We start from the raw sequence: 26,407 nt of genomic DNA, 5'->3' as shown, positions 1-26,407 counted from the left end.
CCATTAGATCTTCTATTTTGCCAAGTCCTCGTTGCCGTCGCAGTCGTGGTTTGCTAAAGGTCCCTAATAGGGACCATTCTGAAGCAGTCAGGACAGCAGCGCCAAGGAAGACTTCGATTAAAAAATAAATTTCTGCCTTTAATTAGAATTTCAAAAATGGTGCATGTGTTTACTGTCTCATACGGCACCACGCCTTAACTTCAGCATAACGTATAAAAGAAACGTTGAGTTCCAAATGGAAATAAAAACAATTTGCCACCGCGGTTTCGGTTCGCAGACGACGCAAATTGTGGTTATTTCACGTTGTTGTTTTGCATAGGACGGCTAAGAAATGTACAAAGTTTTTAAACGCACGTGCTGAGCTATTGTTCTGTCGATTAGGTCTTTTGTTTTTCCATGTCCTCGTTGCCGTCGCACCGGAACCGAAATACAAAGTTTTTCAACGCACGTGCTGAGCTATTGTTCTGCCAAGTAGGTCTTTTGTTTTTCCAAGTCCTCGTTGCCGTCGCAACCGCGTAGAGACTCCCGTGCCAGTCCTACTCTGTCACTTTACACGAGGAGTGGACCGCTCGTTTCATCACCCAACCTATATTAGCCCTGGTATTTCTAAGTCACGCGCGCAATCGCGCATGCTGTTTTGCGCATGCTATCACTGTTTCCCTTGTGCTTACGTAATGGTAAGATTTAATCCCGCAATTCAGTTGGTTGCGCAAACTGAAAGTTGCACCTTGTACGTACGGACGTACAGTCATACCCTACCAAATTTTTCGGCTGGATTGGTTACCACTATTTTTGTTAACATGGGGCTACGCTGCGTACACTTCGCGTGAGCCCTGCTTTTATGTTCAGGAAGTTATGAAATCCCACAACAGTCTTGCTGACAGACCATTGGTCCCTTGGGCCTTGTTAGGAAAGTCACTCTTTCAGATATAGGTTGAAGTGATTTGATCTCAGAGACTGCTAGAACTGCTGTTATTTGTTCCTGTACTATTCGATTTTCTTTTCGCTTTGTAGCTTTATACAACTTTATACATTTACCAAAGCTTTAGACTATCGAATATTTTATAAAAAGCCTGTGAGTCGCATCGAGTGATATAGTTTTTGAACAGAAATTGTTTGCAATGTAAATAGCGGACGACTAAAATTATTTACATTATTTTTCGAAGATTGAATAACAAATGACAGCTGCCAATTCCAAGGAAACATATAAACAATAACCGTCATTAGGATAGGAAGTATGCGAAAATTACGGAATTGTTTGGCAAAGCCGCTGTCACATAAAATGAATCTCTTTAAATATTTACAAAGATTAAGGCCAAAGAGACAAAGATAGAATTACAATTTTAGCTTTCAATGAAGCCACCAAATTTAAACTTTCAGTTTTCTTTTCTGAGTTCTATGCAAGAGTAGCCAACGTGACTTCTCTTAGTTCATCTGATGACATGCTTTGGACATTCCACGATTGCCCACGCAATGGACAGAAACATGAATTAATGTCGCACTTGGGAGAGCAACAACCAAATAAACTCTTCAGGCCTTCTCGGTAATTACCGCTGAATATAAAACAGATACATGGGTTGATGGCACAATTCGCGTAAGCCATGAATCTTGCAAAGAAAGCAAAATGCTGTATGTTGCAGCTTGGCTTAGGAGGTTTGTGCCATACAAAAAAGTTCAAAAACGCAAAAATGTTGAACGGAGCCCAGCACAATGCAAATCCCATAACGATGGCTAGGACCATCTGAAGCACGCTTCTGTCCCTCTTCATTCGTTTTTCAAGTTCTTCTGCCCTCACTGATTCCCCTCCTGGTATCTTTTGAGCCCTGAGATTCAGGATGATGATGGAATAAAGTATTGACATCAACGCGAAAGGAATCACCGCCAATAATAGAAACATTGCTACATAGTAGCTCGCTTCAGAGGATGATTCTCCGAAGGCTTCCTCCCACTGCAGAGCACATCTTAGTAGTCCTTCCGAGTAGTCAAGTTTGCGGGCAAAGAAGTATGGGGAATGAAGAGCCATGGCAACAATCCACGTCGATAATATAAAATACGGGCAAAGCTTGGCGCTGACAACTGGTCGACGGAGAGGAAACACTACGGCTCCAAATCGATCCACTGCTATCAAGACCAATGACTGTATAGATACAGCGTTGGAGACGTCTTGTAAGAAGTACACCAGTTTACAAAGCGCCGAACCAAAATGTCCATCTATGAGCCAGTAGCCGAGGTACAATCGTGTGAGAATCCTCGGGACAGCAAATATTGGAAGAATAAGGTCGGACATAGCCATGTTAACGATGAGGTAGTTGATGGTTCTTCTCATGGATTTTACTTTGAACACGATTGATCCGATAAGAATATTTCCAGTGAGAGATACAACGATTATAACACAGTATGCCAAGGTTTTAGCCACCCTTTCCGCTGTGGGATATTCTGAGCAATTAATAGATGTCGCAGTTCCGTTAGCTGTGGCGTTATTGCTCATCTTGACTGGCCAATTGCTTTGAGCTACGATTTTATATTCGGGTTCAAGAACGCCGATCGACTGTGCTCGTAAAGATTGAAAGACGTGTGGCAGGCCATTAGCACGCGGGCGACTATAAAAGAAACGTTCTGTTTGGTTTTCTGAATGTTTACCAACCAAAGTCAATATTGGTATCCGCCCATGTCCAAAAATTTCAGATTAAATTAAAATTGTGTTTAAACTTGTAAGGGATGGGAGATCACATTCTAGAAACAAATTAACGATCAATCACGATTAGCGGCAAAAAAAAAAAATGCTTTTCAAAGTTTAAATAAACCTTAGCTTCCGCTGTTTTCCCACGTATTGCTCTTTTCCTATAAAGTTAAAAAAAAAAGCATTTAAACAATATGCATACTCTTGTTTCCTCGCTGAGGGGCGCCCAACCACAGGTACATTTTAAATTATGTTTGCCTAAGGTCGCTTTTCTTTAATTGGTTTGACAAGGACATAGGGCTTTTTGTTCTTCCAGTTTACAGAAAAACCATGGATAAGCCATTGCTTGCGTTAAACTAAAAATAAAGCAATGGCACACAATGGAAATTTACGTAAATCCAAGAAAGGCAGGCCTATTTTGTTGACACTTCTCACCTAATACTTTGAGATTACTAGTGAATATGTGTTAAATGTGTAAATATTTTAAAAATGTTTACTGCCACGCGGAATCGTTTACATCAACTTAAAAAAGAATCCAGATATTTCACCTTTTTGAAAACTCAAATTTGGAAGCACATCCTTCCTGTGAGAGGAAAAGTTATAAAAATGCGCTTTATTTATCAAAGGAATCGACCGGCGGATATACGTCAGCGACACCTCGAACGTGCAGTACTCTTTCTTCACCTGTTCTTCATTTTTGTAGTCATATTTTAGTCGGTTCTTAAGAAAAACACAATTTAGAAATCAATAACTGCTACTTTGTTTCTTGTGCTTCTGCCGGTGTGTATTTTTCATTCGCAATTTTCATCCCTTAGCTAAACGTGCTCAAATTGTGGCAACGTTTAAATACTGCTTTTGATGTTAAAATTCTGTAATTTTCTGCATAAAACACAGCATTAGCTTTGGATAATTTCAAAAGGGTCCAATTTGTCAGAAGTTGCTTTTCGAGTGGAAAGCTGATTTAGAAGGTTTATGATATTTCTGCAACAACAAATAACCAGAAAAGTTGGCAATTCAAATTTATTCATATCTTACTTGGTGATTGGCATTCACAACTAATACCCCCTTGGCGTTAAGAAAATAAAAACAAAGCATAAGAAAGATAGGCCCAGTTCAAATGTTCGACCTTAAATGAACCGAACCTAATTTTCAACTGACCCTGTCGACTAGAACGATAAAAGATCAACTTCGATTCATACGTGTACCTTTCACATGCCGAACCAAATGCACACACTATGCATACATTAGTTTTGAAATTAATTCCCACAATCTCGTTTGTCTCTAGGTACATGGTTTGTGTGCACAGTAGACTAAATTTGTGAAAAAAAAATGCTGATTACATTGTGGTGGATGGCAGTAAAATAATTTATGTTAATGAATGGCTGAGTCAGACGAATGAAGAGGGTATAGGAGTGGGGAATTGGACGCATCTTTCCAACTTTATACGACGTAAACAAAGAGGAAAAGGAAGCCAGTTTCGAAAGCCAAATGGTCTCCATGAGCACTTGATGATGTTATTTATATCATTGTGAGTAACAGCACATATATAAAATTAAAACCTATTGTCACAAATACCAAGCATCAGAAAAAATAAACAGCTGCATGAAGAAATTTTAAGAGCGACGGTCAGGAAATATCGACCAAAATCTTAATTTCGTGGCAAGAGTTGAAAAATCGCTTTCTTTTGTTTTTTGTCCATAAGTAGCTTTTAGGTAGATAAGATACCTGATGTGGATTGTTCCCGCCAAAAGCTTTTTATTTTTTAGAAAAATTAGAATATCAATTTTTGTGGTCGGAGTCACAAAATTGGCTAATCATTTACGTGAAATTTGCATACATCAACTTGCCTCTCGTTCGCAAATAAAGTCGCACGGAGAAATTTGGACACTTTATTTCAACAGAATCACTGTTCTTCTTTTACTAGAAGATTCTTTTAGAGCAAAAGCGACACTCGCCGAGCAGAAATTATTCAAAAATGAGGAATAGGTTTTATGGATAACAAAAACTCCGTTTTGTTATTGATTTTCGACGGCAATATTGCACATGTGGTATAACTCCAAATTGACTTCATTCTAGTTAAATCCCACATTTAGACATACATCTAAAACATACCTGGGAATTACCTTGGGCTATTGAAGGAAATCTCTATAAGGCGGTATCGAAGTTAAGGAATTTTCATGGTGGGTCGGCGGTAATTGTGTAAACACTTCCAAATTCGAAATCCATGAAAGTGGATATTTGATCCCCAAATACTCATTTTTCTTAATCCTTGTAGGTTTTACAGTTGCAAAGTTGCGTTTCTACTTAAAGAGTGAGATAGAAAAGCCAAACTAGGTGAGTTTTGGCCATTTTGAAACGCTAAACTCTTTGTTTCGTGACTAAACGTGATAGTGGGGAGTCGATCACTCACGGAATCACAATAATAACAATGCATTTCTTGACGGCGTATGAGAACAGTGTAAGGGTATAATTGAATGAGTAAAACAGCAAGTTTTGGAAAATATGGCTCTCAAAACTCGTTTGCCATGGTAACGTCAATGCTGACGTACAAGTCACGACGACTTTAAAATGTCCCCAGATGATTTTTAGGAAAAGTCGCTGGGTTTGGTGCTCAAAGCTTGAGTGGTTTCGAAATTGATCAACTTTTAAGCAAAGGGGGCTTCAAACCTTTCCCGGTCTAAATAGGGTTAAGGGTGTGAATAAAATACAAGAACGTGTGGAATGCCACGAGTAAACGTAAAAGCTAAACCTCGCTCAACTTTTACGTTTACGTGCGACCTTTCAAACATTGCCTCTATTTAAATTACGCGCCTAAAAGCTACGTGTGTATGCACGTGAAATTTACGCGACAGTGGGAATCCACCCTTATTCACCTACCTAGACGCGAACAGTAATCAATTAGAGAGCACTCATGTAGTAGGCAGTCGAGTAACATTCATAATACACCTACGCCAGGCGCGCAACAAAGTTATTTTCATTTTAAGCAAATGAAGATCATCGCAGTATATACTCAACTTAAGCAGTTGAGAAATAAGGCCTGAAAAAAATTCAGGCCTGAACGGGAATCGAACCCATGACCTCTGCGAAATACCGGTGCAGCGCTCTAACCAACTGAGCTATCAAGCCAACTGGGAGCTGGTCAATTGTGAGTTCGTTATATACCCGTAGATGGAGAAGGTGTGATAAGAATACATGAAAGTCATATATTTGTACTGCGGAAAATACATTTTAAGCAAATGAAGATCATCGCAGTATATACTCAACTTAAGCAGTTGAGAAATAAGGCCTGAAAAAAATTCAGGCCTGAACGGGAATCGAACCCATGACCTCTGCGAAATACCGGTGCAGCGCTCTAACCAACTGAGCTATCAAGCCAACTGCTTAAGTTGAGTATATACTGCGATGATCTTCATTTGCTTAAAATGTATTTTCCGCAGTACAAATATATGACTTTCATGTATTCTTATCACACCTTCTCCATCTACGGGTATATAACGAACTCACAATTGACCAGCTCCCAGTTGGCTTGATAGCTCAGTTGGTTAGAGCGCTGCACCGGTATTTCGCAGAGGTCATGGGTTCGATTCCCGTTCAGGCCTGAATTTTTTTCAGGCCTTATTTCTCAACTGCTTAAGTTGAGTATATACTGCGATGATCTTCATTTGCTTAAAATGTATTTTCCGCAGTACAAATATATGACTTTCATGTATTCTTATCACAAAGTTATTTTCCTTTTTCACTTTCTTATTTTACCTTGAAATCAGTCTTGAGGTACCGCTTTGCCTCCTTTAAAGCTTCCTTTTGTGTTTTTGCCCATGTAAGGCCCATTCCGTTTTCCCCGAGCTGGTACACAACGTTCACAAGATCTTCAAATGCCTGCGCACCAGAACAGCTTACGAAATCTAACCCTTGCAATGACTTGCGAGTCGAAGCGGAACAAACATGCAGAATTCTTAGCAGTGTACTGCGACTCATTGGTGTGAAATCATGCTCGGCAGAATATTTTTGGTACTGGCAAACCATTCGTTCAGGTATCATGTTCCGTACCACATTTGGAACCTGGACGACCTCGTTAGTTGACAATGTTATTGTCTTGGCTCCGAATGAAAGATCTTGAATTACATGGGAGCTTGTGATAAAGTCTAGGAAATGCGCTAATTTTGCTTCAGGTATGAATAACTTCGTTGGTGCATTGGTAGGCACCAGTTTTCCACTGCCATGGACTGCATCATGCTGCCTGGCGACCTTAAACCGATAACTTGTCAGGCCTTGGATTCACTGTTGAATTGTTGCCAAGCTAACCTTATCAGCCATTATGGACAATATCTGCCTGCGAGAATCCCTTTCGTTTGCATTTTTGTAGCAGTTTGCCAGCGTGTACATCAATTCTTTATCCAAACCACTAGAACAAGTGTGATTTCCAGTTTCATTTTGTTTTGAGGACATAATAAATTCCCAGAGAAGATCTAGATCATTAGGCGCTATTTCACCAAGAACAGCTGAAACCGCTTGCTTGGCTTTGCGCTAAGGTGGTCATTAGGTTCTTCCGACTTCATTCCTGTAGTGCTTGTCTCGGTTTCTTCTAGGAGGGTTGATGGTAAATATAATGACGTTTCTTGCTATAGTAAGTCATGTGCTACCACCGAACAAGGAGTACTTGCAGCATTTGGAAGGTTACACATCACACCCTAGACAAGGATGCAAAATAAATATAACGTAAACTGTATTAAAAAAAATTAATTGGGTACATAATTATCAAAGTTAACCAACACTTAGACAAAGATCAATAATCCCTCCTGATCTTTGTTGCCTTTATTATGGACTAAAAATAAAACCTTTTTTGCTGCCTTCGTTTATGATAAAAAGTGCGTAATTTATTACATAAAATACCTTTCATTATGACAAATAAGTACGAACTTTAAAGCGAGTAGTAAAGGAACCCGGAGTGGTATATTGGAAACCCGAAACGTTTTTCTGGGCGTTATTCACCGTATCCTTAACCTTGAGAAAATCACATGAACTCGTATCCCTAGCGGTATAAGGTGGATGCGTGTGTGTAGGTGGGGGCAAGTGGAAGCAAAAATGCAGTTTTTTTTAAATTAACCCTTAATTCTTAAAAGAACAATTTGGCCTCAGCTTACCATCGCGGACTACGTGGTCTTTAACTTGTTGCGACTGCTTCAAGTTCTCAGATTTTGGTGAGAATAAAAATAGAAAATCCGCTGAATAAATTTAAACTGTGTGCAGACGCAAGGGCGACATAAAATGCACGGGGTATTAAACCTCTTCATTATCTGCGGAACTCAGGAAAAACTGACGTAGAAGGCACAAAATAAGCATATGGCATTGTTTTCTTGGATACCAGCACACAGTCTGAGGTCTACGAAATCGGTTAATTTGTGCTTTCTATCCCTATTCGTTACATTTCAAGGAAAGGCAGTAAGGAAACGGGGCCCACTCATGCAGATTTTGTGATGATAAGGTCCCTATCCATTTTTTTTTTTTTTAATCTTTTTTGCCCCGCGGGCCTTGTTTGGTGCCACTGTTAATAACACTATTTCCATTGAGTGCCAGTTCAGAACTTACAGAAGTCTCAATGGTCTCAGTTTCCTCGTAAGAAAGGTTCTTGGTCTCCGGAAGCTTTGTGGGCAGCTCCCCTATTTTCTGCATGTCAAGTTTAACCCGGCAGTTGCGACAAATGCCTGTTGAGTGAATCGATGGAAAATGCAGGTTTTTGCTGATACGATATAATCACTATTCTGAACAACTACGGTCTTAATTTACACAAGTAAGGGAACCTGTTTTAAAAAACTTAAATGATAGATTTTCCTGCCATTTCCTATACTTCAACTCTTCAATTCCCTACCCTTTGATATACCTGAAGCCTGATAAAGGTACCCTTTAAGGGCTGAGTCTCCCTGTAACTATCTATAGGCCATCAGGGAATCTGCTTTAAAAAGCTGTAATTTTAGGAGTCCGGTGAAGGCTTCTAAATTTACCTTTTTGCTGCTACAATCACTAATATAAAATGTTAGAATAATGAAAGGAAAAGAAACACTAAATAAACAAAGGCTATTGAATTTGCGACCGTCACGGCTACTTAATTATTGAAAAAGTCAAAACAAAACAAAAAGAAAAGTGCTTACAAAGTGCTTTAATTGAAGTGTCAGATTGGACCGCCATTTTAGAGCTGGTCTGTTTGGTTGAAAAAGATGAAAAATGATGTATACATACCTGAACCAACTGGAATAAAAATTCCCAGTTTCTTCCATATCAAATAACAAGCACTTTTGCCAAGTCCTCTTTCTGCCTTTGCGTTTTTTGGGCTTGTCCGCCGTGCTTCGAGATTGGCGGAGGAACTCAGCACAGATTCGATCCTCGACGCCACCTAATACCAAGGGATGAGCTGTGTCGGGGACAAATCGTTAATTCCGAAAGGTCTAACTCCGAAGAAAAGGATGTAGATACTCTTCCCAAAATAAGTTCGATTTCGGTTTCTACGTCAGTTATTGACAAGGAAGACTTATGACCCGCGATGTCTCTTTTGCAGTTCAGAAATGGAATAACCTCAGTTGATCTGCTCCTATCTCTGGGGTCATAAGAGCAAGAACCGCCGACTAAGGAGCTAAAAGAGCACTTAACGTCCCTGATGACTCAAAACTGGCAAAACAAATTCACCCCAACTTCGCTAATTAAATATTTCCTCTTTGCATTTAATTGACTAATTCAATTTACTACGGCTAATAAAATGCTTCGAACTTTAGCCAACTCTGTCATTTCTTCAACAAATAATAGAAATGAATCCTCACAATTGAAGAAAATATCAATTTAAAAAAGCATCTATGATTTTTGTGTTTCTGTTCCGATTCTTCTGAAACCAAAGGAAGCGGAAAAAACAAGTATAAAAGTTAAACAGGTTAGCCGAGAGCTAATCAAATTACATCCTGATATTTATCAGGGAAAACATCTTACACTGAAAAGGAAAACTTCCACCTTAACAATGAGAAAAAATAACCTATCTTTGGCCGATTACCTTTTTTCAATAAAAAAGGACGAAAAGCTCACACCAGAATCGTTTTCAGTACGCTTTCGTGTATATTCCGGCCTGCTGTGTAAAAACTCCGCTTGACGTTACGGTCACGCAACAAGAATTGTTTACTCAGCCGTTGTAAAAAATTTGAATGAATTACTGTCATTTCAAAACCTTCGCGTGAGGCACTGTAAAGAAAACCCGTGCTGATTCTAACATATTATCAAGGACAACCTTAAATCCCTCTAATGACATAGTTAAAAGGAATATCTGAATTATACCACATAGTGAAAAAAACATTTGAATTAAGGAGGTATTTGCGGGATTTTTCACGTTTGAAAATACAGCACTTTCCTGCGCGTTGTTTGCTATTTATGAACAACAATAAAGATAAGTCATATAGTTTCTGGGAAAGAACGGCACTCACTCTATCAAAATTCGGTGTCATGATCCTTTGAATCGTTTTTCCTTGAAGACCAAAAGTCAGTTTAAAATATCAATTTCACACTTGCTTGCGGGACCTTTCGGGATCGTCGCGGGTCAAATTTGTTTTTCTCAGTTTTCTCAGAATTAAAGCGCTCCGGAAGAAAAAGAAATACATTAAATTTCTTCTATTCTTAGTAGCTTTTTATAGTCGGAAAATAAGCGAAATTCATTTTTTAACTCTTGCCACTCAATGGTCGATATTTCCTGACCGTCGCTCTTAAATAAGTTTGGAGTGGGAGTCTGCTTAGGATAGACGTTTTTTTTTTATTTTTTATTTCATGTCAAACTAAACATTATTATTTTTACTATAGTTACCGAGAAAATTTTTGTTAAAATATGGAAAAGCGTGTGACTTATTTACAAAAACGTATTTTCGAACTGAATTCTTTGGCTCGCCAAACAGTGGATATCCAATTTTAACATGTCAACAGAAATGACTCCCCAACGCTTTCTTGCGGAAAAACATCCTGGTCCTTGGATTTCAATCGCGAAAACATCTGATTTCTGTTGCACGTGGAGATCTTTATTCTCTGTCTGCTTTTGAGTAGAATGTTTATTTGTGCGGTCAAATCTAATAAGGGATTAATTCGCTCAAAGAAACATGGTCCATTTCGAGTTGTCGCGCCCTATTCGGTTTACGATGAGATCAAGCTAAAACGAAATAGCTTCGGTAAAATAGTGCATTTCATAACGTTTCTATTGATATTTAGTTTGTGGTGGTTATGCTTCAAATAGCGTGTTAATTTTTTTTTGCACCCGCGAAGGACTACACTTTGATTTATCTGCGAATCAAGATAAGGCAGGCAGCCTCGACGCAAAAAACTGCAACTGAAATCAAGGGATTTCAAGCAGATGAAAGATTTGGCAAGTGGCTCACCATTCTGTTTAAAAGTAGTTGGCAAGGCGAAAAAGAAAGGCTCTTTATTATATTAAAAACGAAGAAAGCAGTAATCAAAAAAGCGCTGCACCGGTATCGCAGAGGTCATGGGTTCAAATCCAGTACAGGCCTGAATTTTTTCCAGGCCTTATTTTCGCTACTGCTCAAGTAGTGTTTATTACTGCGAGGATCCCTCTCATATTCACGGAACATTGTCCACAAATATGGCGTCTGTGACCGTGTGCTTATTAGAGAAGACTGGAACTGAGTTAAATGCCTGTCGAAAAATGCCGCCGAGCGGTCCTTGGGTTAGTCCGAAGGCGACAAAACTCAAATTTGCTGAAAGTAAACAGTTTTTCCCGTCGTTTTGATGCCAAAACATACAATAATTTCTTCGATGTTCGTTTGAAAAGAGACAGCAGAGGAAATAGTAAAAAGGGAAAGTAAGGTTTGTTTACCATTCGCATCGTATTTTTGACCCGGATAGTCTTTTAAATATTTCTTCTTATCCGAGAAATTTTGTTACGAAGATAAACTTCAAAGCATTGAATAGAACTCTATGATTTTTGGTTTTACTAATTTTGCATTCTTTTCTTAGTTTTTAATGAGTTAATATTTGGGATGCCGCCCAAAAAGAACACGCGCTTTAACTTGGCTCAATACATGAAAGATTGGAAGGTTGCAAGAGAGAAAGCTGTTAATGAAAATCGCAAGCTATTGGCATAGTACAAAAAAGTCCAACGAGCCCAGGAAAAGGCGAGATAACATATTTAATTGTCATTTTAACGTAAATTAGGGTAAAATTTCTGCACAGCCCCATACTACATTATGCATTCAGTTCTTGGACAGAGAAAACGATGAAAAAAACAATACATTGCCATAGGGAAAACAGATTTGTTTGACAATAGTTTGGGGCTGTACGGAAATTTTACCTAAATTAGTATTGCTGCTTTGAGAATGTTTTATATTTCGAATATTAGAGAATTTTTGCATCAAAGTATTTTGGGCAAGTGGTGGAAGTGCGAGCACAGGGAGGCTTGTATTTCAATTTGACAAGGTAGGAAATTCAAAATAATAATAATAATAATAATAATAATAATAATAATAGTAATAATAATAGTAACGATAATGATAATTTTAATTATAAACTGGGTAATGGTTTGTGCATCCCTGCTGTACCTCCTTACACAAACATTCGTTAATACCCCCCGCCAGCTTTTTATCTGTCTGAACTTTAAATGAACTTTAAAAATTAACCAATCAGTGCATAAGAAAACACATGTTTAATTAATGCTTTCAGTTGGCCACAGTAGGGGAAGGATGCAAGGACATAACAAATAAATTAGAAAATATTCCTGTGAGTATACTCTTGATTCCTCATTGTGGTTGTTTTACCAGTACTGGTAAGTGTGCAGCAAAAAACTGCTGTGCACAAATTCTGACTGTAGGTTTTCATCAGTTAGTGGATGGATGAAATTTTATGCCAATTTTTGATAAAAACATTACTGGAAAAATATTCAATTTTTTGAGAAGAAAAAATATTTTTACAAGTTACATTTTGGTGGACTGGCCACTTAACACAGAGCCAGTACCAGAATGACAGCCAGTGCCAGGCTTCTATGCCAGTACCTGGGCAAGAAACCTGAGTGCGTGCCTGTGTTCATTTGGTCAGTCAGAAGACAGTCATAAATGACAGTGTCTCAAAACTATAAACATCAAAATATCAAATGTAAGATATGGCAAGATACAATTGTTGTGTTCAGATCTGTTTTGTTTACAATTTTGGTCTCATCCAACCACTTATTATTTTAATAAATGTGTTACTACTTAGTGTCTAATTTAGTGATATTTATAGACACAGGGACAGGTATCTCAGGCACGAACAAGAAGCCCTACTGCACTTGTTGATGGAGAATCATCACTGGGACCAAGAATTGCAAGGAAAAGGAGGCATGAGACCATTGAAGCTGCTGCCAGAATGCATGAAAGCACAAATGAACATTCTTCAGCCACTTTTGAGGGATTGTTTGACACTTTACAGAAAAGATGCAAATTGGATACTCTCACAAATTATGTGACAGGGAACAAGCAGTTGACTAATAGTGTAGTTTCTAAAGAGTATAGGAAAAATGTTTTAAAATTTGAAATGTCAGATGACAACATTGTACAAAGTATTGCAACATATTATGCAAGTGGTGTAACGGGTAAAAGAAAGTACAAAAGTGTTAGACTAGTGCTTTCAATGAAATCAAATGAAAGTAAACCAGGGCAAAAAACAAGCATTTCAATTTGTAAAGGTTGTAAGGTACCAAAGCTTCTCACTTATAGTAACCATGTGGAACAGGTAACAAAGATTGATATTGGAACTGTTCATGAAATTGACCCAGACCATCTAGAGGGCTTAAAAATGAAAACCAAGTGAATGGTGCATATAGAGACTTAAGACAATACCTTGCAATGCTTGCCAAATTTTATCTCTCTAAGAATACAAAAGAAAGCTTGAAAGGCTGTACAGAATCAACAGGCACTTTTCAAATTGCTCTTGGAGGTGACGGATGCCTATTTGGCAAGAATGAGAGTGCATGTTCTTTCTTGGTCAGTTTCCTCAATGTTGGAAGAAGGGTGGCATCAAGGTATGATAACTTTCTAATTTTTGGTGCCAACTGTGATAAAAGTTCTCCTGTTACCAAGAAATATGTGAGGTTATTATTACTGCAAATTACAGAGTTTGAAAGAGCTGAGTATGAATTGCCATGTTGGCAGGTGAATTGACTATTAGTGCTGAGTATTTCTCACCCTTTGCAAATGTTTCATTAGCTGATTTTAGGCATGTGAAAGGTACATTTAGAATTGAAAGGTCAAACAAGAGGAAGCCCTTGATTTACCAGTAAAGAGTAAATGTTATCAACAAGGTTGAAGAATTTAAAAAAAGAGTAGCACTTGAAAAAATTTATATGTAATGTTGATTTGGCTGCCTCAGCAAGGTTTTCAGCAGCCAGAAGCTGCATGCAAAAATGTAGCCTACATCCCAGAAAGGGTATTCAGTGATCCTCTTATTGCTATTGTGGTCTGTTAAAGGCATGTCCTGGGGAAGTTAAGTGCTGTTTCTGTGGAGACCCAATCATAAAATTTGTTGAGCATAGTGTTAAGGATGGAAATACTGCTCCACAGCTTTTGTAATTTAAAGCTAAATCTGTATACAATCTGTTTCAAAACCACTGTTGACTTGGGATTATATTATTATATATTGTATTAGCAGCAGGTAGGACCTTTAAGATAGTGTTGATTAAATTACACTGATCACCCTTCTGTTGTGTGGTTTTTGTTTAAAATTTGCCCCAACCAAACGAATCAAACTGATTGGAACTCAAACTAAACGGCATTCCAACATTGTTTCAAATATCGATGTAGCACGTCTATGGTATTTTAATAGGATTCACTGGTAACTACGCAGAGTGGAGTACAATTAAGGCTAGGCAAGTAACTTAAATCGGCCGAGTGCATAATGTTACGACTACTTATAATTACAAACAGCCTGAAATATACTCCATTCAGTCGAGTTCTCATTACTTATATGCTTACGGGAAGGTGTAGCCAAATTCATTTGTGAATTTGTAATGAGCTTTCACCACTTCTTGCTGTGTCCTCTTGATAAATGTGATGGTGAAAGGCGTTTCAGAACTTATGGAAACTTTTGAAGTTCCTTTACATGTTCCTTTACTCTTCTTCATCGGGAATTCTCGGACTGAGTCGCTGCAGAGCTCGGATAACTAGGCAAAATCTCGAATAAGTCTTTTCTCTCGGTGATAGTAGGTTACATCTCCGTGTTTTTATTTTTTGTGCGAAACACCATAAGCGGAACGAGCCTTTTTTACATTTTATAAAATTAAGGAAAAAATTTACGAGGATATCGCCCGTTTGAACTCTGAGGCCCAAGCGCTTCGGGCCTTCATTCTTAGGCTTAGGCCTCTATGGAGCATGTTTAGCCACACCTTTTATTTCTCCTTCGAGGAATGCTGACACTGGAATTCGTGATATTTTAGCTCGTTTCAAAGAGCTTTGACCCACACAGTATTTTTCAAAAAATTGAAGTGAGAGCTGTTTTCACTTCTCCTTCAAACAAGAAGAAATTACCGACTTCATTACGTAGTGGACGCAGGGCCTCAGTGGCGTTCAATATAGTATTTTCAGCCGTCATTTTGAAAACTGTTTTGTACTTTTATTTGTATTTCCGTTGTTCAATTTCAAACAACAGCGGGCGGCAAAGTTCCGCTTCACAGCACGCGCCAGCCCGGCATGATAAGTGAATTTACGATCCGAAAATGTTCGCGACGCCGCGGCCGAAGGCACATAACAGTGAGTTTACGATGCTGTGATTCTAGAAGACGCCGCGATCTGTCTTGGTGGTCGCGTCGGGCCTGGCGGCTCGCATGAAAAATAGTTTACGATTCCGGTCACGACGACGCGGCGAATCCTATTGGCGGGAAAATTTCACAATGCGCCAGTTTGAGATCAGCTCACCAAACATCGCAGCCACACAAGCAAGCACATTACGTGGAAAGTTTCTTAGCCTTTTTTCTTTTGTAATAAGAAATTATGCCAAAGTTTATAGAGAGATGGGTTTTAAGACTTTCTTTAAGTTATACAAATCATTCTTATAAAAGCGAAATTCAGCTTGGCATTCATCGTCAGACGTCATGTCGAGTTCCAAAGCTTCGTAATTTCAGTAAGGAAAGTCAGGGCTTTTTGCAGTGTTGATACCGTACAGCAAAACAAATTCTTCATATTTTATGACACTTGAATCGTACGCATAAGGAAGGGAGTCTCCCTTAACTTTGGCATAATTTCCTATTACAAAAGAAAAAAGGCTAAGAAACATTCCACGTACTGTGCATGCTCGTGTGGCTGCGATGTTTGGTGAGCTGATCTCAAACTAGCGCATTGTGAAATTTTCCCGCCAATAGGATTCGCCGCGTCGTCGTGACCGGAATCGATCGTAAACTATTTTACATGCAAGCTGCCAGGCCCGACGCGACCACCAAGACAGATCGCGGCGTCTTCTAGAATCACAGCATCGTAAACTCACACTAACGATTAAACACACCGTGGATACTCCGAGACCTGCAATCTCTGCAATGGTATAGCCGCGGTCTGAAAGAATTGAGCGAAGGGCTACCCAGAGTTCTTAGGAAATCGGTTCCTCTGTCACTGCTTCTCTGGCAAGAGATGGACTGGTGCGTTTTTTTGTGTACGTAAATGTTAACTTAGAAATCAAAAATGTTTCCTAAACCTTCGACCGGTTATTCCAAGCATTCTCCCACCATTCAATGTTTCTAGTGAACCGACGACAAGAGCGAGACGCAGTGGTCTTGCTGTTTCGTTGAGATGAAATCAGCAGTAGAAGAAGAAAACAAGGATTCAATACTTTCCTCCTCCGAGCTCTAAGTTATTCCACACCGTCAGCATGTTTAGGCGTTATCTTCATTTATGGATGGCACTGACGAGAAGAAATTCTGATGAGTTGTTTCCCGTACTTTCTTGAGGCATCTCCGCCATGTTAAATCCTTCGGTTCGACTCAATTAGTTCAACAGTAATCCGTGACTGTAATGGTTTATTTTACACCTCAGCATTTAGGTTGGACTCAATTAAGTTCGACGTCTGAATCAACTGTCGGCGAACTTAGTTACTTGGGTCGGAACAAATATAGTTCGACGTTTCAAACGAGCGTAAAGTTTTTTTCAGTAAAGCCTCCTACACCTTAATAATGCAATCGTTTGTCACTTTTTTCCATATTAAGTATTAAAATTTTGCATCAGCCCAAATTGTTCCAAAAATAAGGGTAAACGTCCTGTTTTCCCAGTGAAATAAAAACATGTAGATTGTAATATATATAGGAAAATTTTCTTGCGGTCTTGTATGACTTGCCGCAGTAATTCATCTGAGATTTTCTTTCAAGTAAAATCAAGCATTTCTTTAAAACATAATCGAAGGTGGCTCATAATACTTTTAGGAAAATCGATTTGCACAACGAAAGCACGGATCGTAATGATAAAATAGCTAGATTGCCAAGAAATGGAAAAGATAAATGGCGCTTTGATAGGCAAAGTGTAATGCACCAGAAAAAAATTACTGTAAAATTATATCATAAAGAGTGTTAACATCCAAATGCACTTTCAACGTAGTTAAACCCACCTGATCTATACTTGTGATCTGGAGATGAAACTTGAGTGCCTCGTTGTTCAATCCTTACGAAATGTCAAATACTATATCGTAGCTCTGAAGACTAATCTTTTTAAACTACAGACAGTTTCAATTGAAATATGCTTATGCGTGAGCCCCCATAAAAGTATACATGTGAGATACTAAAAAAAAATTGCAAAGTCTGTAAAGTGAAAATTTTATGATTTTACTTTTACTTTAAGTCAATTTTTAGTTTTAATGGATTCGGTCTCACCTTGGTTCGGTCTCACCTTGATTCATAAACACCTGTCATATTTAATTTGCTAGAAATCATTCTATCAATTACTCCTTTCGCCTAAATATCATTTTGCCGTTCGTTTCTCTTATTTCGCTTCGCATGTGAAATACGCTTTTTCGCTTTTTAAAAAGCAAAAGGATCGAGGAAAACCTTGCGGGAAACTCTGAAAAGTGAGATCATCAAATCAACTGAACGGCTAAAGGCTGCAAGATATTTGCTTCATCTGGCCGCACTTATCATTTCATAACTTTTGTGGAAACTAAATGTCAACTTCACCTTAATTATCCTGTAGGATTATATTTCATCCCAAGATCAATGGGTTTTAGAAGCTGTATTTGATAGCTAAAATTTGTAGGGAAAAAAAAGGAGCTAACGAAATAGATAGTGATTCCCAGTAACACGTTTGTCTTCTTAATATGTTTCATAATTTCGCAGTGTCATGTTACCTGTGAATCAATATTTGTACGGATATATTTTTTCTAAAGTTTAAATTCATAAAGAGATATGAATTCAAATTAATCATTTTTCTGGTTTCTTGAATTTTTTTCGCAACCTTCTATAAGAGCTCTTTCCAGGAGAATATGAAATGTCTCTGTTATATGGCGCTCATCTTCGAGATTTTGCGATAGCGATGATAAATGTTTTGAAATATCAAGGATTTTGAACTTGCAAATGAATGTACTCTTTCTCATCCCGAGGCACACTTCTATTGCTCCGGTATCTACCAGCTTGAACCCTTGATGGAGCATATTTGTCACCTTTTTCACGAGGCTGTTTGACATTACAAGGTGACAAACATGGCCAAAAAAGTTTGTAGAGTCCATTTCGATAGTTTTCACAGAAGGTAAAGTAAATGACAGGATTTACCGACGAATTTAGAAATGTCAAATAGAGCGCCCATTCTCCAAAGGTTTCCATGTAACAAGGAATTTCTATGTTTAAGTCCTTCTTTATCCAAATGTAAGTTACCAAATACGTGTAAACTATAAATGGAAACCAGCAGAAGCCGAATGCAAGGACGATTGCTAGCAATATGTTAAGGATGTTTCTGTCGCGCCTTCGTTTTCGCCTTCGTCCAATCGAAGTTTGATCACCAGGAACCGGCGTTCGCTTGATTCTAATAAGAATTACGGTGTAAAAGGCGATCACGACGACGGAAGGAATCATCAAAGCCATAATCGTGTGGACAAGGGATTCTATTTCTGTCGCCTTTTTCGGATCTGATACCAACCGGTCCCAGCTATGATGACATGATAGACCTTCTTCCACAATGGAAAATTCAAATGTGAAAAAATCCGTTATATACATCAAAAAAGCTAAAACCCAAGTAGACAGTATCATCACCGCACACCGTTTCTTTGGAATGGTATCAAGAAGGAATGGACGAGAGATGGCGTTGTAACGTTCAATAGCGATCACGAGCAGCGTCAACAATGACACAGCCACGGTGACATCTTGTAAAAAGTACACCACCTTGCATAACACTAGACCTGTAGTTCCCCCAATCAACCAAGATCCATGGTAGGTGTGAATCTCAGTCAAGACCCTTGGAATAACGACAACTGAGCACAGGAAATCAGAAACAGCCATGTTAACTATCAGAAAATTAACTGTAGTTCTCATTTTTCGGTCTCGGTAAACGACAATGGCAACCATTGTGTTACCAATCATCGATGTTGTCAGGATAAGAGCGCAGACGATGGTCCTACAAATGTCTGCAATTGTTTCATCCATGAAGTTACAAGGGAGAGAGGTATTGGTCCCGTTCTCATTCTTGATATGTGTGTCCGTATTCATGTTAAAAAGGCACGTGACGTAGCAATTTGTTACCGGGAATACAGGCGTTAAATGAAATAAAATAATATCCAACCTTTGTTAATTCACTTGTACTGTTAACATACATGGTAAGACAAAATACGGGAAAGAAGGCCTAATTTATTTTAAACTTAGCCAATCAAAAAGAAGTGTACACTGCTTAAGCAAACTTTTAATCTAAGTTCTGTCAGACAGCTGCTGTTATCGGAAGGGCTTCATTTGAATCATTGTAAATATCCCTCTTCCGAAATTCTAGGTAAATTTCCATCGGTAAATTATAGCATGATCTGGAAGCAAACACACAGAGACCCCTGTTGCCAGGGTATCCATGAGAAAATATAACACTGGCAATTTGGAGGATCTGCTTCCTTTTGTTATTAGTTTTTCCGTAGCCAGATGATCCTGGCGGAGTCGAGGTGAATGATTACCTATAACTTGAAAACTGTTTAGCCTTTCCGAATAATTTACATCTAAATGGGTTAATGGGTAGAGAAAATTAATCATCGACAGGATCTCATCAGAGTAAGGTTTAAAAATATTTTTACAAATTGATCTAAATCCTGGAAAATTTATACGTGATATCCTCGTATGTTATACTAATTAATTTCAAATGGTTAAAACTTTCTATTATTATACTGCTGGGTTTGAAGTGCAGAAGACTTAGACATCTTCAAAAAGTGGCGGAGTCGTCAAAGGATGATTTGGGAGATATTCGAATCGCACGCGAGCAGTCGTTTCACCGCGCGCAACACACCAAGAATTACATGCAAACTGCCAATTTTAAACCTCTCATCTTTCAAAATGTCAAATTAACTCTTAAGGGTATTCCTTAAAATTTTGCAGAGACGAGCTCACTAGCTTTCTTCCAAGAAGCAAGTCACTTTACAATGAGAGATGAATAATAAAGACAAAGCGTAGACGCTTTCAAATGATTCAAATTTATATAACCTTTTGCCTAAACAACTTCTGATTGCTTTTGTTGAAAAAGCAGTTCTGTCATTCCCAACACAACTTTGAACTTGTCTGAAAGTTATCAAACTCGAGTCATCTTGAAAGTTCCCTTCACTCTTAGAGCCAAACTTCTTATGAAATTTGTACAAATATTGAATGCAAGTTGCACAGCTGAAACTAGAAAAAGGATCAGGGAAAAAATTAAATAAGTGTTTTTAATAAACAAACGTCATTGAATTGTTTTGGTTAAGTGTTCTGGCTAGCCAATGGGAACTAACAGATGGTTTGTCATAGGTAATGGCAAACAAGGAGGTGGAAAGGTGTTTAGCAGAACAAAACAACTTGATATTTAAATTCTGTTGACTAAATATCATATTTCTTGCTTTTCAGAATCAGTATTTACCTCTGAAAATTTTGCTCGTCCTCACGAGTACAATTTTAGAAAGGTTATGTTCTGACTAATTTTTTTTTAATTGCAGTTTCCAAGAGTTTATTCTCACATGAAATTAAACTCATTTTATCTCTCTCTTATATTTCCCTTGAACTGTGGGAGAATGCTGATGAACAAACAAGGCTATGCTGAAGAAAATTTGTTAAAAAAAATGCTGCTCTACAACTCTTACAATAAATCACAACTTGTCGAAATTGCGTAGTTCGACATCTGAACATTGAACCACTCCGTTCCCGGGCCAAAACCCGCGTTTAGTCCCTTTAAACGGCTTTGTGGCTTTTTTGTTCAAATTTGATGGTTTCTTAATGGAGAGAGGTAAGCAGTGGCGGATGAACCTTTTAAGTCCTTGTCTATAATTTTCACTGAACACAAAGTAAATGACGGGGTTCACAGATGACTGCAGATACGCCATAATCAATGCTATGTTCCCATAGATTTCCAAACCACAAGGAAAGTTGTGTTGGTCCTTGTTGAAATAACCGAAAATAAATGTATATGCGTAAATTATGAAGGGAAACCAACAAACACCTAACGATATAACCACTGCAAGCAAGATACGAATTACACTTCGGTTACGCTTCCGTTGACGTTTTAATCCTAAGGAACTTACATCATCTGGAACAGAAATGCGTCTAATTTTCCTTAGGATTAATGAATAGAAGGTGGTTACAACGATGAATGGAATTATCAAGGCCAGATTTGTATTCAAAAGGAACTCAATTGTGGCGGCTTTGGCTGGATTTGCCACCAGATCTTCCCAACTATGGGAGCAAATTGATTCTTCCTCCTCGACGATCAACTTAAACGAGAGCAAATCTGTGATGTACATAAGAAACGCCACCAACCAAGTAGAAAGTATCATAAATGCACATCGCTTATCTGGAGCGGGGTTTGCCACGACTGGACAAGAAACGGCGTAAAAACGCTCAATTGCAATCATCAGGAGGCTTAGTAGAGACACGGCAACTGTAACGTCTTGTAAAAAGTGAACTATTCTGCATGAGGCGTCACCCATCTCTCCAGTAATAAACCATGCCTCTGAATAGGTAAATATGCGTGTGATACTTTTCGGAACAACGAGGATAGTATTTAAGAGATCCGAAACAGCCATATTCACAATCAGAAAGTTCACGGTTGTTTTCATCCTTCGGCCTCTGTACACCACAATAGCCACCATTGTGTTGCCCATGAGAGATGTTAAGAAGATAAAAGCAAAGCCGACGACTTGCCAAATTACCGAGGATGTGTTGTTAAGATCGTAACAAGCAGAATCAAGATCGGATTCATTATTGCCCCTGAATGCTGTGATATTTTCGTGAGACATAACTTGGGCTACCTAAAACTTTGACAATGAGTTTACGGTTATTATGATTTATCTTACGAAACGGGTGTCTTAAAATTCAGAGCAAAGAGAGTCTAGTCTTCCTACTAAGGAATTTGCATAAAGTACTGTAGAACCTAACGCACTGTACAAACCAATAGCAAAGATGCTTGTATTAGTTTGTAAATAAACTTAATGAAATTCCATACAGTTTTGACAGATGCTACCGGTCATATCACTCAGCCAAGTCGCAATATTTCCGCTATTTAATATTGCCTAAGGTAGTAAGTTTCCATTTAACAGATAAGAAATCTGTAGGTTGATCTTTAAATCGCGGGCAGGTTTTAATTCATCATAATTTTGGAACCTTCTCTGATACAAATGATTATTGCTGCGCACGTGCTCTTGAGACGCAAAATAAACTTGAGAGCAAAATTTGTAAAAATAGAATTTGGAATTGTAGATAAGAATGCGGATGAACACCAATCTAAAAACGTTGTTGAGGGTCAAAAATCATTTCAATTAGTCCTAAGTCCTCATTTTATTCAAGTCTTGTCATTTTATTTTACATATATTCATTTTTTTGAAAAGAGAAATTGAAATTCGAGGTAATTTGATCACTTCCATAGCGGCTAAATGGAAAAAAAAAAAAAAAAAAAAAACGGAAACAGCTCTTTCAAATCCGTATCCTGTTTTTCTCAATCAAATTTTTAGGTTTTTCACTTGAAATGTACGTTGAGAAATTTGTTTAGTGGCCGATGTGTTCTACTCAAAATTTTTAACTTAAATAAAAGCGCGTTTTGTACTCCTGACCTAATTACTTTTCCGATGTACGGTTTGAGGTTTTATCATAATTATCAAGATAACGAACCGATTGCCTCTTCAGTTTACTTTCCTGGGTCAATAGAACAAACAACATCGGTTATGAGCAAAATTTCGTCAAAAAGTTTGATATATTTCTTAGTTTAAAGTATTGCATTTTTAACCTCAAAGAAACAATCAAGTGAATAAAATTTTTGGTAGGATCGTTGACAATTTTTTTAATGATTAAAGAGTACTTGAAAGCCAAGTGAGTTAATCTGTGTTTATGACAATCAAAGGGTTAGTGATAAAAACTTTCAAAGAAAATATTCCTTTTTTTTCCCGTCAGATCGGCATGAGGGCAACAAAACCAAACGACGAATAAGGTTCACGTATTCGTTAAGTAAGGGCATAGTGCTTGCTGGGTATGAATGAAGGTTACGGGTAAGGGTACGCCCCTGCTGAGTGACCTCTCCTTAACGTGAAGTGCGGTCTCACCAAAGCGTCGTTATGCCGCCCTATGTCGACTTCCAACTTAGATGCTACTAACATGTAATACTTACACAAGGTCGAACTAAGTATCGACACTGTTTATTTTTTTGGGTCCTTGTTGGATCGGTTATAGGTGTGTCTGCTTTCTGACCATCAAAGAATTCTTAACTATAACTAGGTTAGTACAGAGCGAGTTTGATTTTGGGAGTGTGGGATGACGCGATATTTTTGTTTTGATTAACTCCAAATAAGTTCGGCGATGTGACTTCACCAAAGGCAAAGTCTTTCAGTTTGAAGGCGAAGCGAGTTGACGTTGCAAGTTGGTTGCGAGATGCACTCTGCAAGAAAAAAATTTCCAAAAGAACAGAAGCAGAGCTTGATGCGTAGCCTTATCTTTCTAAGCCTATTTTTTATCGGCGAAAGAAAGATATGGTTTTGCGATGGTTTCCTGTCTTTCACCCCTAGTTGTAAAGGTCAGCTCCGACTTGGCTTATGTCCTTTGGTAAGTAACTGAATGTGAGAAGCACGAGTTATGGATTTGAGTTTCACGAAAATACATATATTCTACATAGAGCCTTTACTACCTGAAAAGTATGAAACTGTTAGCGCGTCGAAATATGATTTTTATCCTCATGCAATTTTCGCAAATGCTCGTCCTTTTTATTGAGGGCTATAACGTTTGTCCCGCTGAAATATTACAGGCTCGATGTCCACTGTTTTACTATTGGACAATAATAAACTTGTAGTTGCACGCGCACCAGCATGTAAAGGCCTTTTCTGTCTTGAAGCTCCTGACAAGATGATTCATGATGCAATTTAATTAAAATATGGCATTTTTTGATTACAACTGTCTCCGTTTCTCATCATCACCCACCATTAAAATTATCCACATGAATGAATGAATGAATGAATGCATTGCAAATCCTGACGTATTTTCATAAATCATCATGTTTCTGTTTTGGTCTTTCCAGACAATCGCCTCATTTTCTTTGTCTCAAAGTATGATACCGCCAGGAGATCTCTTCACCCACAGATAAGGAGACAAAACATGTTGTAAATCAATTACCATTATTCTTATTAAAGAGTTACACACACACTTTTTTTACACACACACTTTATTTTTTCTTTTTCTTACAAAATAATTTAGATTATGTTGACCCGCAGATAGCAAATTTGCTATTCGAGGCGGGTCAATCATCAACAAACATTATTTACAATATATAAAGAAAATTAAAAACTAAATAGTTAGATATTGTTAAATTATAAAGAGAAGCATAACTGGTAAATACATCAATAGTTGTTCAATAAAGTATAGAAGCAAATAAATTAGTACTGAAAGCAATCGGATCAATTTGTTTTAATTATGCAGTCCTTAAGTTTAGAGGAGATCTTTTCAACATCAAGATAAGAATCTTCATTATCTAGTATCTGAAATAAAGACGTTTTTATTTGTTTATTAAAGGAATGTTTTGATAACGTTTTGAATTCTTTCGGTATCTTATTCCAAATTTTGACACCAACACGCGAGAAAGCCTTTTTTTGTAGGTTAAGTCTAGAGTACTTTGTACTAAAGAGCTGCGATTTGGATGATCGAGTATTGTAGGTATGAATATGAGATGTTTTAGTAAATAGTTTCAAAATATTAATGGGAGCCCTCTGGTTGTGCACGTCAAACATAAGTTTACTTACGGCTTCATAATATAGGAACGTAACAGGCAGAATTTTTGCTTTGGCAAATAAAGGGATGGCATGCTCTCTTCGATCGGTGAAATAGATTAAGCGCAAAACTCGCTTTTGAAGAACTAAAATCTTGTTTAAATAAGCATTTGACGCATTGCCCCAGGCAAGGAGTCCATAAGTTATATAAGGTAGAATTAATGAATTGTAAATATTTACAAGGACAGTAGAGGGAACGAAGTACCTCAGCTTTGCAATCATCCCTATTGTTTTACTTATTTTTACGATAACAGAGTCAACATGGTTTTTCCATGACAAATTTTGATCATTTGATATAACTTTTTTGCTCTAAACTAACTCTTCGGTTTGTCTCACAATCTAAAATACCTATTTGTGGAGAAAAATGCATTTTTTTCTGACGAGGACGAAAAATTAAGAAATTTGATTTTTTTGTATTCAATGTCAACCTATTTGTAGTTAACCAGTCATGTACGTTATTCAACTCTACATTAACCGTTTGCTCGATCGCCTTAAGATTCTTATCAGCATAAAGTATATTAGTATCATCCGCAAAGAGATAATTTTGATCTTAATGTCAGAAGAATGCACATGCAGATACCCCTTTTCCGTCATGGATGTCCAAGATCTCCTTCACTGGGGGGTCATAGACGCTTATATCTTCAAATCTTCTCCTTTAAAAAAAATAAAGAGGACGAAATTAAAATATCATATCTTGGAGCGTTACATTTTTACAAATAGTTGATTTTCATTCATAGGAATACATCAAAACTCTCTTTTCGTGCCACATGCATGCCTCCATATGCTCGGCCCTGGAGGTTGATGGCGTTTTTTATCTTCAAAACTGTCTGAGTCTTCTTTAAAAAAATCGGTGTTGTTTTTTTTCGAAAAATACAAGAGGAAGCGTCTTAATTTTCATGGGAAAAAAGGCCCCTTCGAATTCAAAACCTTCTTTTATCTATATATAAGTACACCTTTTTGAGGATTGTCCGAAAGCTTTGTGTGGTGTGAAACATCAAAATTTCATTGGGTTTTTCAAATCTTTCAAATCTGTATCTTTCGAAACTAGGGTTTATGTAGACGATTCAAAGATCTCGAAAGATGTAAAATTTCTTTCTTTCTTTATGTCCGATCGAAGATCAGATTTTGTGCAAACTTCTAGTACTTTTGAGCCAAAATTGACCCGATTTCTAGGGTTTATTTTTATGCTTTTGTTCAGAATGGTGCAACATAATGCCATAACTTCATAGTTAGGGCAGGAAAAACAAATAGTTTCTCTTCGACATGCCGACTTACAGAGAATATTTCAGGGTTCTGTTTTGGGCTTTT

The 26,407-nt window shown here is 37.8% G+C and overlaps 3 protein-coding genes and 2 pseudogenes across 3 annotated transcripts; 1 reads left to right on the top strand and 4 right to left on the bottom strand.

The window, feature by feature from the left end:
- Window positions 1–142: 142 nt before the first annotated feature.
- On the bottom strand, window positions 143–2,568 carry LOC131780748 (substance-P receptor-like). Its single transcript, XM_059097350.2, has one exon. The coding sequence runs from the start codon at window positions 2,486–2,488 to the stop codon at window positions 1,397–1,399; it is 1,092 nt and encodes a 363-aa protein (XP_058953333.2). The 5' UTR covers window positions 2,489–2,568; the 3' UTR covers window positions 143–1,396.
- An 8,809-nt stretch (window positions 2,569–11,377) lies between these two features.
- LOC131797214 (uncharacterized) lies at window positions 11,378–14,378 on the top strand (annotated as a pseudogene).
- A 273-nt stretch (window positions 14,379–14,651) lies between these two features.
- On the bottom strand, window positions 14,652–15,271 carry LOC131797215 (uncharacterized; annotated as a pseudogene).
- Window positions 15,272–17,543: 2,272 nt separating this feature from the next.
- LOC131797216 (neuropeptide FF receptor 1-like) lies at window positions 17,544–19,427 on the bottom strand. The gene has a single exon (XM_059114841.2). The coding sequence runs from the start codon at window positions 19,347–19,349 to the stop codon at window positions 18,204–18,206; it is 1,146 nt and encodes a 381-aa protein (XP_058970824.1). The 5' UTR covers window positions 19,350–19,427; the 3' UTR covers window positions 17,544–18,203.
- A 1,167-nt stretch (window positions 19,428–20,594) lies between these two features.
- On the bottom strand, window positions 20,595–22,137 carry LOC131797191 (QRFP-like peptide receptor). The gene has a single exon (XM_059114820.2). The coding sequence runs from the start codon at window positions 22,091–22,093 to the stop codon at window positions 20,948–20,950; it is 1,146 nt and encodes a 381-aa protein (XP_058970803.2). The 5' UTR covers window positions 22,094–22,137; the 3' UTR covers window positions 20,595–20,947.
- Window positions 22,138–26,407: the final 4,270 nt, after the last annotated feature.

The sequence above is a fragment of the Pocillopora verrucosa genome, chromosome 14 (assembly GCF_036669915.1).
Source record: "Pocillopora verrucosa isolate sample1 chromosome 14, ASM3666991v2, whole genome shotgun sequence".
Lineage (NCBI taxonomy): Eukaryota > Metazoa > Cnidaria > Anthozoa > Scleractinia > Pocilloporidae > Pocillopora > Pocillopora verrucosa.
Note: the sequence above shows the minus strand (reverse complement) of the source record. Positions and strands in the feature narration are given on the sequence as shown.

Excerpts from the sequence above, each read along its gene's own strand:
- LOC131780748 (XM_059097350.2), bottom strand. The coding sequence starts at position 2,488 with ATGAGCAATAACGCCACAGCTAACGGAACTGCGACATCTATTAATTGC.
- LOC131797216 (XM_059114841.2), bottom strand. The coding sequence starts at position 19,349 with ATGAATACGGACACACATATCAAGAATGAGAACGGGACCAATACCTCT.
- LOC131797191 (XM_059114820.2), bottom strand. The coding sequence starts at position 22,093 with ATGTCTCACGAAAATATCACAGCATTCAGGGGCAATAATGAATCCGAT.